At 46.0% G+C, this 16,678-nt stretch overlaps 1 protein-coding gene across 2 annotated transcripts; it reads right to left on the reverse strand.

The window, feature by feature from the left end:
* Positions 1–11,473: 11,473 nt before the first annotated feature.
* Positions 11,474–15,323, reverse strand: GJD4 (gap junction protein delta 4). 2 transcript variants are annotated; one of them, XM_044927475.2, is made up of 2 exons: positions 15,052–15,323; positions 11,474–12,863 (listed from the first exon to the last, which is right to left on the reverse strand). In XM_044927475.2, the coding sequence occupies exon 2, from the start codon at positions 12,841–12,843 to the stop codon at positions 11,923–11,925; it is 921 nt and encodes a 306-aa protein (XP_044783410.2). In that variant the 5' UTR covers positions 12,844–12,863; positions 15,052–15,323; the 3' UTR covers positions 11,474–11,922. The 2 variants fall into 2 exon arrangements, with proteins under 2 accessions (XP_044783410.2, XP_006058437.3); XM_006058375.3 differs by having other exon boundaries at positions 15,048–15,323.
* Between the last annotated feature and the right edge of the window lie 1,355 nt (positions 15,324–16,678).

The following is a 16,678-nucleotide window of genomic DNA, read 5'->3' on the forward strand; positions in this document are numbered from 1 at the left end:
CTTTAAACCTCCCGCTCTGTACTGCTGTCATCCTATAGCTTAAAGTTTCTCCTAAAACTTCACTTTAAAAAGTGTTTATTGAACACCAAGGAGGTGTGGAGTTGCCTGAAGCAAACGGTAGAGTGTGGGCACAAATATCCAAGGATTTGATAGCAGTTCTGTGTTGTTTACTCCCAAATCTACCTCCTGCCAAACCCCTCTCTGAGTTCCTATCCAGTAAATCAAACTTCTGGCTGGGGATCTCCTCCTAAACACTTCGACTCAGCCTCAGCAGTTCCAAAGCAGAAACCATCAGCATCCATATTCCACTAAGGTTTCCTCTTTGGTGAAAGTTACAAAGAGATGGGAATACCAGACCATCTTACCTGCCTCCTGAGAAGCCTGTTTTCAGGTCAAGAAGCAACAGTTAGAACTGGACATGGAATAACAGGCTGGTTCCAAATTGGGAAAGGAGTACATCAAGGCTGTATATTGTCACCCTGCTTATTTAACTTATATGCAGAGTATATCATGTGAAATGCCCAGGTGGATGAAGCACAAGCTGGCATCAAGACTGCAGGAAGAAATGTCAATAACCTCAGAAATGCAGATGACACCACCCTTATGGTAGAAAGTGAAGAGGAAGTAAAGAGCCTCCTGATGAAAGTGAAACAGGAGAGTGAAAAAACTGGCTTAAAACTCAACATTCAAAAAAAAAAGATCATGGCATCCAGTCCCGTCACTTCATGACAAATAGATGCGGAAACAAAACATTACAGACTATTTTCTTGGGCTCAAAATCACTGCAGATGGTGACTGCAGCCTTGAAATTAAAAGACACTTGCTCCTCGGAAGAGAAGCTATGACCAGCCTAGACAGCGTATTGGAAAGCAGAGACATTACTTTGCCAACAAAGGTCCATCTAGTCAAAGCTATGATTTTTCCAGTGGTCATGTATGGATGTGAGTTGGACCATAATAAAAGATGAGCACTGAAGAATTGATGCTTTTGAACTATGTGTTGGAAAAGATTCTTGATAGTCCCTTGGACTACAAGGAGATCAAACCAATCAATCCTAAAGGAAATCAGTCCTGAATATTCATTGGAAGGACTGATGCTGAAGCTGAAGCTCCAATATATTGGCCACCTAATGTGAAGAATTGACTCATTAGAAAATACCCTGATGCTGGGAAAGATTGAAGGCAGGAGTTGGTGATGGACAGGGAGGCCTGGTGTGCTGCAGTCCATGGGGTCGTAAAGAGTCAGACACGACTGAGCAACTCAACTAAACTGAACCAAGCACCCATGATCTCATCCCTCTTCTTCATTCCCACCCATCAGAGCCATCCATGTTTCACCACTTCTAGAATAGCTCTTCAGCATCCTTACTTACAGCTGTGCATGCATCTGGGGCTGCCAAGTTGAAATAAAATAGATGGAACAGAAGAGCCCAGGAACAGGGCAAGACCAATCAAGACAGCCTCAAGTCACAGGCTGAAAGACACAAAATTGTGTTTTTGAGTTTAATCTGGACTGAAATTTATCCTGGGGAGGCAATTTCCTCAAGAATGGGAGAAAATCATGATTTAAATAATTACAGCCTGGAAGGCATTTAAACACACCTAGCTGATCAAGTTCTTTGAAAAGTTGGCCCAACCTGTAAATCTTATTGGATTTATATTCTCTAAGATGTAAGGATGACTATTTTACTAACTGGTTAGTTACTAAAATGTTAACTAACCTGCGTCACTGTGACTCAGTTCCATGCCCAAAGGCAACTTCACTAACAGACTTAGTGTGGGGCTCAGACATGTCATCTACTCGGGGGGAACCCCCCCAAGTTCTACACAAAGCCCCAGAGGAAAATGGCATCTGCAAGGTTCGCATTTTAAACTCACCGCATGAAATTATGGCAGTATCACAAATAGTTGGCCTGGAGTCAACACTGGCTTCACAGTCAGTGGAGAATGTGTACAGACTTCAGTAGAAATTTTCTGAAAGTTTATCATAAGGAAATAACCCAATAAGAGAAAAGACTCATGTGCCCATGCCATTTTATTTTCTAACATCAAAAACCTAGAAGCACTTTATTCAACAGCACCCTGAATGTTGTATAGCAGAGGCTGGGGTTGTTGATCAGCACCATCACTTGGTGGATTATTCCCCATCCATTCACATGGGTGATAAAGATCAGAGAACCACAGACAATGTGGATGCTTTGCTAGCAAGGGGAAAAGGCAGAATAGAAGTATTACAAATGAAGTTATAAATTTTAACACCTAAGAAGCTAAGAATACAAACAGATTATGCTATTGGGTTATAGAGGGACATTGGGGGCATTATTTCAAAACTTCTATGTTCTTATATTTCCATTATAACTTTTTTAACTTCAAGAAATGTTTGCCGTACTAACTTGCATTCAAACCATTGCATTCTTCATCTACCGTAGACTTTTCATACAACTTCAAACACCACATTAAAGACTCACTCATTAAAACCACAAGGTCCTGGGACTTCCCTGGTGCTCCAGTGGCTAAGACTCCATACTGCCAATGCAGGGGACACAGGTTCGATCCCTGGTCAGGGAACTAGATCCCACAAGTCACGACTAACAGTTTCCATGTTGCATCTAAGGATCCCTCATGTTGTAATGAAGATGGAAGATCCCTTGTATCACAACGAAACCCAGTGCAGCCAAAGAAAAACAAACAAGAAACACAAGCTCCTACTGTATAGCACAGGGAATTATATTCAGTGTCTTGTAATAAACCATAATGGAAAAGAATATAAAAAAGAATATACTCTGTGGGGACACAATTGAGACATTGAGCACACATACACGAATGGGGACCCTCTATTAATTTATTAACCTCCTAGAAAGCCTACAATATTGCAAACGTTCATCTTTGTGAACAATAACCCATTCTATCTGACTGTCTTCAAGAAGGCATCTGGGAGTGATGGAAGGACCAAAACCAGCTGGGAGTGAGAAGGCTTGGCCACCAACTGGCCACATTATCTTAGATGAGTGATCTCACCTTCCTGGACCTTCATATCCCCAGGTGTAAAATTAGCTGGTCAAGTTCAAGTCACTAAGGCTCCTGGCAGATGGAAGACTCTAAGATGCCAAGTGCTGGATGGAATGGGCTTGGGAGCACCGCCTCCGCCCCCGGAGTGAAGTCTGGGTGAAGAGCCCTGGCCAGAGGGCAGTGAGAAGGCAGGTCCCTGAGAGAGGGGCACCCGAGGAGTCCAGGAAGGGGTGGTTACTTAACGACCCATGTCCAACCGCCACCAGAGTAAGGGAGGCAGCCCAATTCTCTTCTTCTGGGAAGAAGTTTTGCCATCAGCTCAATAGTGGTCTATTTATAAACAAAAGAAATTAGATGGTGGAATATCCACGTCTGGACCGTAAAATTTAATTTTTAAGTATATGTTGTCTGCATTTATGCCACAATCATCTCATCAAAAGACATACTCAAATACAAGGGTGGCCTTCCTTATCTTTCTCTAGTAATTCATCCCTTACCTTGTACAAGTACCAGGCATAAAAAAGATGCTCAATAAATACACAGACATAATAAGTCATTTTCATTATCTTCCATTTATCTTATTTCCAAAAGGTGACACTTTTTTAATAGATGAGGAAACAAAGACAAACCAATAAACAAAAAGCTAATGTTCCCAGAGCCCTCAGCCGGCGAGGGAATGGAAACATTTCATCATCCCCAGAGAACAGCTTCTCAACTTCTCTCTGAAGAAATATTCTGGGCACAGAGCAAAGGCTGATGGACCTGCTTTAGCATAAGACTTCACTTCCTCCTCACAGCCACATGTATAAAATGACCGAATTTTTAATTTTTGAAGGAAATGGCACTAGATATGCTCGGTATCAACTTTAACAATGCCTGAGGCTTTCTTCGGATCAAATATCCCAGGTGAGGAAGACCAATTATAAACATTTAATTGCCTCTCAAATACTCTGAGATCAAAAGCACTTTAACCTTTTAAAGCACAAGAAAAGGAGAACTCTAAAAGACAAAGTAACACATCGTTTCATACACCCAGGGGGGAAAACCTCATGCACCTTTGCAGATACCTTCTGTGACAAGTTACAGCCATAGAGGAATTGTTGTGGCTGTTTAGGAAACAGCTTGGAAGGAGGACTCCTACGTGAATCACACATGCTCTCCATGCAGCCCCTGTCCTTTGAGTTTGTTGGCTCATCCACCACGAGTTTCCTGGGTATTCACACCATAGGGTTGCGCACAATCCTCCCTGAACTCCACCTCTGCCAGTCTCAGCCATCATTGTCCATCTTATGTTACAAACCTGCCTCTCAGGCCAAACATTTGTGGTTTGCAGCCTGAACACGTGCAAAAGCCAGAGAAATGGACAATCAGACACTATAGGCAAAAATCAAGTAAAATCAATATAAGGGGCCACATCTCAACCCCAGGAGGATAAACCATCGTCTTGTTAAATGAACTCCTTCCCAGGAGACCTGAGTGCCCACAATTACTCCTTCAGCCCAAATTTCTCACCCCTTTTGTTTTCCAAAGTTAACCTAAAACAGTTCCCAGATCTGCTGCTGGGATTTCTTAAATCCTCTTTTTCTGGGTGGAAATAAGTAAGAATGGAGCAGAGTAAAAATGCTCTAGGGGCACCTTCAGGAATAAATTAACATTTTGGTGCTTAGAAGCTGCTGCTGCTGCTGCTGCTAAGTCACTTCAGTCCTGTCCGACTCTGTGAGACCCCATAGATGGCAGCCTACCAGGCTCCCCCGTCCCCGGGATTCTCCAGGCAAGAACACTGGAGTGGGTTGCCATTTCCTTCTCCAATGCATGAAAGTGAAAAGTGAAAGGGAAGTCGCTCAGTCGTGTCCAACTCTTCTGCATCCTAAACATGGTCCAGGAGAGGCCTCTGCTGGTCAGAAAGGAGGTGGGAAGGAGGTTGGGAGCATCCCTGAGTCTTTGACATCTTCCTCCTCATGCAAATATCGTATAATCACAAATTCCTGGAGACACCTGTTAGGAATGATCTGTTAAGGACACAGCCCAGGACACAGTCTGCACACAGCTCTGTCCTCTTAGGGGGTGTCCACCTCCACGATTTCCTCTCACCTTCTGAACAAGTTCACGCAGCAAGGCAGTCTTACATCCACCTTTCAGCGCAGAGAAAATCAAAGTTCACAGAAACTGGAGGAGTTGTTTAAACTCGAACAACGGCCTTTAGTTAGAACTTTCTACTGGTTTGCTGGCCTCTCAATCAGCTCATGATAAGCTGATGTTTTGTTTTGTTTTGTTTTGTTTTAGACTCACGCAAAGAGACAAAAGCAAGAGATTACATGCTAGGTGCAAAGCTGGAGCTGAATAAATACTGGTTAATCAATGTAGCTCTGTTAATTTGAAGTCTCATTTCTCAGCCTATTGATAAAATGCAGACAGGGGCTGTGTGGAGAGCAAGAAGCACCCACCAGCAGAGGGAAAGAGGACGGCGGGGAGAGAAACCCATCCAGTTAACCCAGGAGGGCAACTGACTGGGAGCCTAGGATTTAGAAAAGGCAGAGGAACCAGAGATCAAATTGCCAACATCTGCTGAATCATAGAAAAAAGCAAGAGAAAACAGAAAAAAAAACTTCTGCTTCATTGACTATGATAAAGCCTTTGACTGTACAGATCACAATAAACTGTGGAAAATTCTTAAAGAGATGGGAATGCCAGACCACCTTACCTGCCTCCTATGAAACCTGTATGCAGGTCAAGAACCAACAGTTAGAACTGAACATGGAACAGTGGGCTGGTTCCAAATTGGGAAAGGAGTACGTCAAGGCTGTATATTGTCACCCTACTTATTTAACTTACATGCAGGGTACATCATACGAAATGCTGGTCTGGATGAAGTACAAGCTGGAATCAAGATTGCCAGGAGAAATATCAATAACCTCAGATATGCAGATGACACCACCCTTATGGCAGAAAGTGAAGAGGAACTAAAGAGCCTCTTGATGAAGGTGAAAGAGATGAAAGAGGAGAGTGATAAACCTGGCTTAAAACTCAACATTCAAAAAACTAAGATCATGGCACCTGGTCCCATCACTTCATGGCAAATAGATGGGGAAACAATGGAAACAGTGACAGAATAGGCTCCAAATCACTGTGGATGGTGACTGCAGCCATAAAATTAAAAGACACTTGCTCCTTGGAAGAAAAGCTATGACCAACCTAGACAGCATATTAAAAAGCAGAGACATTACTTTGCCAACAAAGTCTGTCTAGTCAAAACTATGGTTTTTCCAGTAGTCACATATGGATGTGAGAGTTGGACCATAAGAAGGCTGAGTGCTGAAGAATTGATGCTTTTGAACTGTGGTGTTAGAGAAGACTCTTGAGAGTCCCTTGGACAGCAAGGAGATCAAATCAGTCAATCCTAAAGGAAATCAACACTGAATATTCACTGGGAGGACTGATGTTGAAGCTGAAACTCCAATACATTGGCCACCTGATGCAAAGAGCCAATTCAGTAGAAAAGGCCCTGATGCTGGGAAAGATTGAAGGCAGGAGGAGAAGGGATCAACAGAGGATGAGATTGTTAGATGGCATCACCGACTCAATAGACATGAGTTTGAACAAACTCTGGGAGATGGTGAAGGACAGGGGAGCCTGGCATGCTGCAGTCCATGGGGTAACAAAGAGTCGGACACAATCGAGCAACTGAACAACTAGAATGTGGACTCCCATTGGCCAGAGGCACATACTACACAATCATTCCATCCTTTCAATGGGTCACATACTTCTGTACTCTGCCTGTCTGCAGATGGAAGAAACTTATTACTGAAATCCAGCTTTGGGGCCTTCCATGTGGTCCAGTGGTTAAGAATTCACCTTGCAATGCAGGGGACTCTGGTTTGATCCCTGGTTGGGGAACAAAGGTCCCACATGCCTCAGAGAAACTAAGCCCTCGTGCCACAGCTAGAGAGTCTGTGAGCCTCAGTGAAAGATCCCGTGTGCCAACACGGAGACCTGACACAGCTAAATAAATAAATACATTTCATCAATTGATAAAATAATAATAAAAAATAAAGTCTAGTTTTTGCATTTGATTTTTAATTTCCTAAATTCTCCATGAAACTCATTTCATTGAGTGGAGCTTCTGAGAAAAATCAGTCACTTCTTTCAGCTCTCTTTTCTGCCACTCACATCTCTCTCTTGGGTCACAGCATGGAGGAGAGAGTTGCTCAAGGGAGAGATTCCCTCTATGCTGGACGGGAGGAAAGAAAACTGTACATTCCTTTGTTTCAAATGGGGAAGGTGGGGAGACAGCTGTTCCCTTTCTAGGAAATATTTCTCCCACAGAACAACCATAGCACAGCTGGCAGGACTCACAGGCTCGGCTGCCAGCCGGGCCCCTGCAGTTCGGATGCTGCACTAGGGGTGGAGAAAGATCCGCTACAGGAGGGGACGCTGGGCAAGTCTTCACTGCAGAGCCCCAGCCTCCTCCTCACCTCCTGCTGGAAACCAGATCCACACAGAAAATTTGAAGTAGATTCTCAAAGTGGATTCTAGCATCCTACCAAAAAAGAGTCATGTTTATTCATTCCATAAATAATCCCTCTCTGGGCTGAGCAGGAGCATCATCTGACCCTCACATGCTGTCTTGCACATCTGTCCCAGAGGGAGCCAGGACCCGGTATGGTGGCTCAGTGCTGGGTTCCACCAGCTGGTCCTCACTGCAGCCAGAACACTAACTCAGGAAGAGTTCTGGAAATCTGACCTGGAAAGCTAGACTTACACAGCATCTGACAAGCCATTCATCCTGAGCAAAGACCATCACTGTGCACTTAATACCCACTAAGATTCTTTCCCACTTGAAACGCTTATGTCTAAGAAGACAGTCCTGAGTACAAGAGATTCGGGTTCCAGACACTTTTCTGTGGGTTCTCTGCATCTGCATCACCTCCTTTCTCTACTATGCAACCCCAGTGCATCCCATCCAAGGACCTGAGCCAACATCCTTGCTTATCTTCTCTCCCGAGACAGGTTCATTGGCCACTGAAAAGGTATTAAATCCCTCCCACGGGGCAGGTACCCAGGGAACAGTTGCTGCCTGAGGCGAACACTGGCCAACTGTTGGCCCTAACTTTTCCTCCTTCTTCCTGGACAAATGGTCATCCCCCCACTAACTGCTAGGATTGGTTCCAAAATCCACAGATGGTCCTGTCTCTTATAGAAAATGGCCTAGTGTTTGCTTACAACCCAAGTGCACCTTCCCTTATACTTTAAATCATCTCTAGATGACACAATATCTAATACTATGTAAATGCTATGTAAATAGTTGTAAATACAATGTAAATGCTATGTAGATAGTTGCCTGAGTGCAGCAAACCCAATTTGGCATTTTGGAACTTTCCAGAATCTTTTTTAAAATTTTACATCCATGGTTGGCTGAATCCAATTCACCCACAGATGCAGAGGGCCAGCTGTATAACTCAACCACCATTTGCAGCCTTCTGAGCCCTTAGGACTGAGCTCTAGCTCGGTATGCTAGGGCCCTTCCTGACCTGGCCTCAAAACAGTTCTGGTCTCTGCCACAGCAATCTTGGCATCATGGGCAGAAGATAGTAGAGCCTAGGATGGGAGGAACCCCAAGTCACCACCCAGAGGAAAGCTGTCCACCCGTCAGAAAATGCAGCTCTTTATGAAACTGCTGTGCTAAGAGTCTCAAATCAGGGTGACCTGTTAGAGCAGGTCCAACTACCTTAATTCCTGCTGCCTCTGCCTTGGGCAGCGGGTGACTCTAATGCTCCGTGGGAGGAACCCAAGCCCCTGAACCATCTTGTGTTCACCCAGCGTGCCCAAGATGCAGGTTTGCTGTTGCTGTTTAGTCACCAAGTTGTGTCCAGTTCTTTGCCACCCCATGAACTGTAGCCCGCCAGACTCCTCTGTCCATAGGATTTCCCAGGCAAGAGTACTGGAGTTGCCATTTCCTCCTCCAGGGGATCTTCCTGACCCAGGGATCATCGAACCCTTATCTCCTGTATTGGCAGGCAGTTTCTTTACCACTGAGCCACCAAAGAAGCCCCAAGATACGGACAGGTAGACTGAAATCTTGGCAAGGAGGATGAGAGCCACACGATTTTCTACTTCTTTTTTTACCTTTTTTGGATAGAATCTGAAATTTTTTCCTCCTCTATCTAAAGGATAACTAGAAAAGATCTTCGAAGGCTTCAGAACTTGTCACAAACCAGAGGCGATATACAGCGGCCTGTGTGAAAGAGAAGAGGAGGCCCACCGCCCTCTGTGTTGTTCTGATGAGGCAGTCACCATGAAGCTGACACAACCAACCATGCTCCAGAACACACCAAGCCTCTTCTGCAATCTTGCTCTCACACTGTGGGTCACAGCAGATGGCCCCACATCTGTCCATGCAGCCTCTGCCATCACTCAGCCGAGTGGGGAGTCAGTGAGTCATCCTCAGAGCCCCCTCCCCACCTTCATGAAGTGCCCATCTCTCTTCCGTGGCAGCTTTCCCTGGGACAGGCAAGTCTCTCCTGTTCTGACCATTTTCATTTATGGAAACCTGTGCTCAGGCAGGTGGACCAGGCCTGATAAACCAGCCCCTATTGACGTTAAAAGGGCTGACGGCTGCACCGGTCATTGCAGGCCCTCTTTCCTCAGAGAAAGAAACTGAGGCCCAGAGGAAGGGAGTGACCTGGCCAAGAAATGATGGGCGTGGGGGTCCCACCCTCAACACTGCATCTCTCCGCCTCTCTTGGTCTCCATTACTCTGAATGCGGTTTAGAGTTTTCTATAGAATAAATCTCCAGGCTCTTCCTCTAATAGTGGGATTTGGGACATCAGTTGTGAGGCCCAAGCAGCCCTTCCCAATAAACCCAAATACCAGTGCCATTTATAAAGCCAGACCTGAGCACGCACTCATAGAACTCATAGGAGAACAGGGCCCACCCAGTTCTCTCTGGGGCCATGGCCAGGAGGGAGTCCTTGCTCAGCCCTCACTAGTTCCCTTTCCCAGGAGTTACCCAGATAGCAACCCACTCCAGTATTCTTGCGTGGAGAATCCCATGGACAAAGAAGCTTGGCAGGCTACAGTCCATGGGGTCACAAAGAGTCAGACACAACTGAGCGACTATCACTCACTCAGCCAGGCACCCCACCAATATTTGTTAATTTGATTTCCTTTCTTCACTCAACATTATCAAGGCTCACATTGGGTCTTTGAGGCGTCCTGAGGAACTTATTTTTAAAATAGCAATGAAGCCCCTAGAGAATTCTTATGTCTGTAAGACTGTGCCCAAACTCAAAAGTACACCAGAACTGCATACTGCAAGGGACAAGAAATGGATCTTTCCCCCAAAAAATTCAGGGATATCAGGCTCAAAAATCACATTTATCAAGCACTTGCTATGTGTGACATTGAACTAAGTTTCGAACAAAGGGGTCTGAGTCATGGTTCATGGTTCTGAATAGGTTGATGAGCAATCGAGAGAGAGAGAGAGAGAGTCAGAGAGCAGGAGAGAGATTTACTGCAAAGTTAAAACAGGTTCATTCATTCAATGAGCTTTATACCAAGACCAATTTTGGATGATTTTTTTTTTTACATTTTAATCAATGGCTTTGATACTCTGCAGATAGATCAAGGAGGTCACTCCCCTTGATATATCTGATATTCCAAGGTCACTCCCCTTGAAATATCTGATATTCCGACAGATAGTTCACTGTCAGGGTTATCTTTAGAACAGTTTTAGAAGTGCCCACTGTTTCCCTGGCTGCCTTGGTTCACGTGTGTCACTATTTGCTGGCTTCTTCAGTGCTGGGCGTTTGTGGACCTGAGGCACTTCATCCATTCTGGGAGGACAATCTAGTGGCTCTTCCTTGCCTCCTGGTGAAGAGGAACAGCCTTACCCCAACTTTCTGCTGCACTGTGTCCTCCGCATGGCAGTTGAAGGGAGCACCAAGGCTCTAATAGACTCCGCTCCAACTTGGCAGCACCTGGACCAAAATCAGGGCAAACGGAGGAGAGCAGAGTCGATGGCGGGGAGCTCCCCTGGAGGATGGCACTGCTGTGTCTGTAGGGTACCCCCTCCCCAGTTCATCAGCACACAGTGCAAGGCTGGAACACCCCCAGCCTTTCTCATTTGGGACATGAATGAAGACCCTTAGGGCAGCCCTAAGGGTAGGACTCTCCCCAGGGCCAGGGGGGAGTCAGAGCCAGGACTGGAAGCCCTGTGACAAGTCCAGTTTTGCCATCAGCAGCCAAAGTGCTCCCCTCTGCTCAGTGAGGACAGCCACCCAGCCAACATGCCCAGCAACACTAGGCAAGCCAGGGGCCACTCCTCAGCTTGTGCACCTCACACCCACATGCGATAACCACTCAAGATGCCCCCACAAAAGACCCCAATGTTTTTTAGCCAGATCTCCTGCATTTGTGGCTTCTCCTATGACACAGTGAAGTAAGAAATGCGAGATCTCAATGCAATCAGCATTAATTTTATTAAAGGAGTTTGGAGAAGTTAAACGAATATCCCTCTATGCATGAAGTTCGTTACAGATGCCGTTTTTAGCTAAGCAGAAAAACAAACCAAAACCAAACCAAACCAAAACAAGACAAAATAACTCCTTCGAAAACATTAACATATTAATCAAAGCTCTGTAAATGCAAGAGGATGTGCTTCTCACGAAGCACCTACAGGCTAAGATAAGACAATAGAATCAGAGAGCAGCAAATTCAGGGGCCTGATGCTCTTGGGTTAAACCATCCGCATTTGAACACCTAGGACGGTCCCCCCTCCCTCTAAAGACTTTATTGAAATTAAATCTTTGGTGAGCTGCATCAGAGCCTCCTGCGAAGTCCGTCTGTCCCACCCGCTTGCCCTTCTGCGGTGCGGATGGTCGCCGCGTTCGGGTTCCTGGGGTGGGATGTCGGGACTCACACCCACTCGGACTTGCCGGGGCCGGAGAGCGGGGCACGCGGCGCGCAGGGCCGCTCTTCCCACCCCAGGGCCGCCGCTCCGGGCCGGGCCAAGCGCGGCTGGTCGCTGGCTGAGGACAACGCGTCGCTCTCGTCCTCTGCCGGCAGCTCCAGCCTCCCGGGCGCAGCGGACTCTGCCGCGGGGCTGTGCGCGCCCGGCCCTCGGGTCCCCAGGCCCGTGCGAGCGCGCTCCCCGCGTCCCTCGTGCACCCCCAGCCCCTCCCGCGCCCCGCGTCCCTCAGGCGCCGCATCCCTTGCCCCTGGACACGGTCTCCTCCGGGCCTCACCGGGTCGCCCTCGCGTCTTCCAGCACACGCTGCAGACCAGGTCGGCGACAGTAAGTAGGAAAGACAGCGCGCACATCGCCCAGACGAAAAGCATCAGGATGGACTTCTCCGTGGGTCGGGAGACGTAACAGTCCACCACGCTAGTGCAAGGAGGGTGCGTGCAAGAGAACCTCTTGGGGACCAAGAATCCGAAGAGGAGGTAATGCAGGGCACCGAAAGCTGCCTCGGTCAAGGTCCGGAGGCAGAGGTGGACCACGTAGCCCGAGGAGAAGTCCGGCACCGTCAGGTAGCGCCTGGCCCCGGGGGTCAGCCCCTGGGCGTCATGGTCCTCCGAGGCATCCTGCAGCCCACGGGATCTGCGTGCGGCCAGCTCAGCTCCTTTGTGCAGCACGTAGACGCCGAAAACCGCGGACGGAAGGAGAACAGACACGCTCTGGATCAGCCAGAATCGCAGGTGGGACACGGGGGCGAAGATGTCGTAGCAGACATTGGCGCATCCCGGCTGCAAAGTATTGCAGACGAACCTCTCCTGCTCGTCCTGGTAGACCGGTGACCCGGCTAGGATGAGCACCACCATCCTCAGCAGCACCATGAAGATAAGCCAGATCTTCCCTGGGAAGAAGCAGCAGGAAAGGCACCATTACAGCCATACAAATACATCTCCTCCTAGTAGTTCTAAGTCCTTATTGAGGGGAATGGAGAACCGAGACTGGAGAACTAAGTAGATAAACATGTTGAAATCACAGCAAGACTATCAGCCAGTTGGCTCACTGGGTGAATATCTAACCAGCACTTAACAACGTGTGGACCCTGGGCTCAACTAAGCTCACCCTGGAGGCACTGCTGCTTTCCATCCAGACCACCACAATAAAGCGAGTCATAAGGATTTTTTGATTTCCCAGTGCATATAAAAGCTATGTTTTTACTCTACCTTGGTCTATTAAGTGTGCAGTAGCTTTATAAGGCGGAGAAGGCAATGGCACCCCACTCCAGTACTCTTGCCTGGAAAATCCCATGGATGGAGGAGCCTGGTGGACCGCAGTCCATGGGGCCGCTAAACAGTCTGACACAACTGAAGGACTTCACTTTCACTTTTCACTTTCATGCATTGGAGAAGGAAATGGCAACCCACTCCAGTGTTCTTGCCTGGAGAATCCCAGGGACAGGGGAGCCTGGTGGGCTGCCGTCTATGGGGTCACACAGAGTTGGACGCAACTGAAGTGACTTAGCAGCAGCAGCAGCTTTATAAGGACAATGTACACATCTTAACTAAAAAATACTTCATTGTTAAAAATTGCTGACCATCCTTTGAGCCTTCAGACAGTGATAGTATTAACACTGAAGGTCACTGATCACACGGTTCATCAGAATAAATTTAGTAACAATTAACAACTTGGAAATATTTCGAGAATTGCCAAAATGGGGCACAGAGACATGAAGTGAGCAAATGCCGTCAGAAAAACAGCACCAAAGACTTGCTTAAGGCAGGGTTGCCACATGCAATTTTTTTTTTTTTTAAGTAATATTGGGAAGCACAATAAAATGAGGTATGTCTATACTTGTTTGTAAAATGCTTTGAAATTGACAGATTTAAAGAAGCATAGATAACTAAAATGTTTAATCTGGCTCAGCTAGTTCAGACTTTGGGCTGAAAATTCTAGAAAGTTGGGCTGATGTAAATAAAGTCTTCCTCTTAAAGAGTGAACTTTTTCAAAGATGTTAGTGCTTTCCTGTAATTGTGTATAGCAAATAAAAGCTACTATTTTCAATGAGTTTTCTCTATGGTAATAGTCCACATGATCCTTATGTAATTGCAGGACTTGTGTTTAATGTTGCTTTATGGCCCTTGAAATCAGATTTTTTGAAGAACATTCAGTTTTTTAGACTCTTCAATTGTTCAGAACTCCTTTCCCCCTATTCCAACTGTTATGAATTGAGGTTTTGTCTTTCTTCAACTCATCGTGAATGTGTGAGGCTAACCTAGAAATCAAAATCACTTCCAAGTCCTATTTTCATGTCATGAATCAACAATTTTGGAATATGTTGAAGGACCAGTCAAAATAATTTGTAAATATTTTGTTTTGTGATGAGATGCAGAAATCACCTGACATCAAAAGAATTAAATTCTTTTATCAATGAAGTCAGTTCAACTCAAGAATTGCATGATAATTATGTGATAAAGTCATTAACTCAAACTTTTAAAACTAAGTTGGTTTAGTTTAAAAAGCAACGAACAAGAAAAATATAAGCCACTTAATGGATATATTTTAATCCTTTTCTCAATACCCTTTATCAGGGTAGCCACACCTCTCTGAAAATTTAACTTGGCTACATCAAACTCAAATAAATCAAAACTTTATTACTTTCACTGTTAGAGGAAAAAGGCTAAAACTAAAATTGGGATTTGGTTTAAAGTACACAAGAGAATTTACTAATCTTTACAAATGGAGCTTCAAGGATAATCCCTAAAAAAGATGAACAAGCGAGCTGACTCAAGGCATGAATTTCTTAACTTTGTATTGTTTCTTTTCCTAGTAGCCAAAGAAGAGTTACATAAAAATACCCCTCCCACTTAGCCCCCAAATGTTAGCAAGAAAACGCCTCTTGAGAGAAATACTGCTCACCCCCAAGACATGCTTAAATGATGGGGAGCCTCATTAAATGATGGAGAATTAGAGGAAAACTTGAGCCATGGCTCCCTGTCCTCCAGGGATAGGCAAGCCTTCCTCCTGGAGAAGGACCAGGAAAAGTGATCCAAGGCAGAACCTGTGTTCTGCAGGGGTTTGTACTACTCACCCACCATGGTCACGTTGCAATTTAGGGTGATGACAAGGAACCCCAGCAAGTCCGACTGGTCCATGCTTCCAGGGGGTCACAGACTCAAGGTGACTGGAGCCGTCCGGAGCTTGTGTTCTCCAAGGAGGTGGGAAATCTTTGCAAGAATATGTGTATCTTTGCTACAAAATACTTCCAGGTGAGAGCTGGAGGTACTAAAGGGACAATTTCAAGCCCAGAAGCACGAGGTTGTTCTTCTGTCTCCAGTGGAGGCGGCCCCGAGCTGTTTGAGGCAAAGCCTTCCTGACAACTGCAGTGACCAGAGGCCAGCAGCAGCCGTCGCTCATCTGGCTATTCTTACCCTCTTGGGACATTCCAGGCCCCTGGCCGTGCTCACGTGTCTCCACCAGGAGAGTGGATGCCTCAGGATGCAAGAGAAGTGGCTATGTTTAACCCAAGAAGGAAAAGTTCAGTCAACCAGCCAAGTCTCTATGAAAAAGGCGTTTCCTCCTTGAAAACATTTCTATAACATCTTCACTGGTTAAAGAAGCACTAAAATGTCCATATTTCATCTCTTCTATGAAGCACTGAATAGTGCTGGCATGCTCAGTCTGACTCTTTGCAACCCTATGCAACTCCATCAGGTTTCCTCTGTCTGTAGGATTTCCCAGGTAAGAATACTGGAGTGGGTTGTCATTTCCTTCTCCAGGGGATCTTCCTGACTCAGGGATTGAACCAGCATCCACTGAGTATCCATCATTGGCAGGTGGATTCATTACCACTAACCCATCATAACTTGAGCCCCAGAGAATCATTGTCCTAGCTCTGAATTCCTATATCTTGGATGACTAGGTCATTGTGGAGCTATTTCCTATCTGGGACAAAGAACCGGGATGCAAAACTGGGGCAGCCACCTGGTCACTGGGAATCACCACATCTTCCCAATAGTCTTGTGTTTACAGCAGGGTTCGTGGGATACAGACAGGAAGTGGTGTTTGTTATGAGCACCGAGCATGTACAGTTCCCAGCCTTTTTGGCACCAGGGACCAGTTTGGCGAAAGACAGTTTTTCCATGGACCTGGTGGAGGGATGGTTTCCAGATGATCGAAGTGCATGACGGTTACTGTGCACTTTATTTCTGATCTAATGCTGCTGCTGATCTGACAGGAGGTACCGGTCTGTGGCCCAGAGGCGGGGAACCCTTGTGTGCAAAACTCAAATCACTAGCATTTCCATCCCTAACTGGCCCAAACACCTTCACAGTTGACGCACACTTCTTGTATGCCCCAGCCCCATTGAGCCCAGGGCTGCTGCTATTGAATCAGCTTAACAAATGTCCATTAAATTTTTCATAAAATATCACCATCTGGACCTGCTGACATCAATCACAGTTGCCTCAAAATCATCTCATGATCACTACTTTTCTACCTGGGAAGAGCTGTCCTGCGAGGCTGGGGGGGGGTCTATCGTCAAGGTGGGATTTATGAACTTTAAAAGGAATTATTTCAATTTTCCATGAAAGCTCTTCTTGATATTCCTACCTTTTCTCCATTTCTGATCTATTCTTGACTTTGGTAATAACCCTAGAAAGATTCCCCAAGGAAGAGTACAACAAAGCTTCTTTCATCTTCATTCATAGGGAACGTTTCCAT

Source organism: Bubalus bubalis, chromosome 14 (assembly GCF_019923935.1).
Source record: "Bubalus bubalis isolate 160015118507 breed Murrah chromosome 14, NDDB_SH_1, whole genome shotgun sequence".
NCBI lineage: Eukaryota > Metazoa > Chordata > Mammalia > Artiodactyla > Bovidae > Bubalus > Bubalus bubalis.

What these genes read in the sequence shown, in the direction of transcription:
- GJD4 (XM_006058375.3), bottom strand. Translation starts at nt 15,111, where the DNA reads ATGGACCAGTCGGACTTGCTGGGGTTCCTTGTCATCACCCTAAATTGC. An exon ending in TTGCAACGTGACCATGGTGG is followed by an intron (nt 12,864 to 15,047) that starts GTGAGTAGTACA and finishes GCTTCTTCCCAG; the next exon opens with GGAAGATCTGGCTTATCTTC.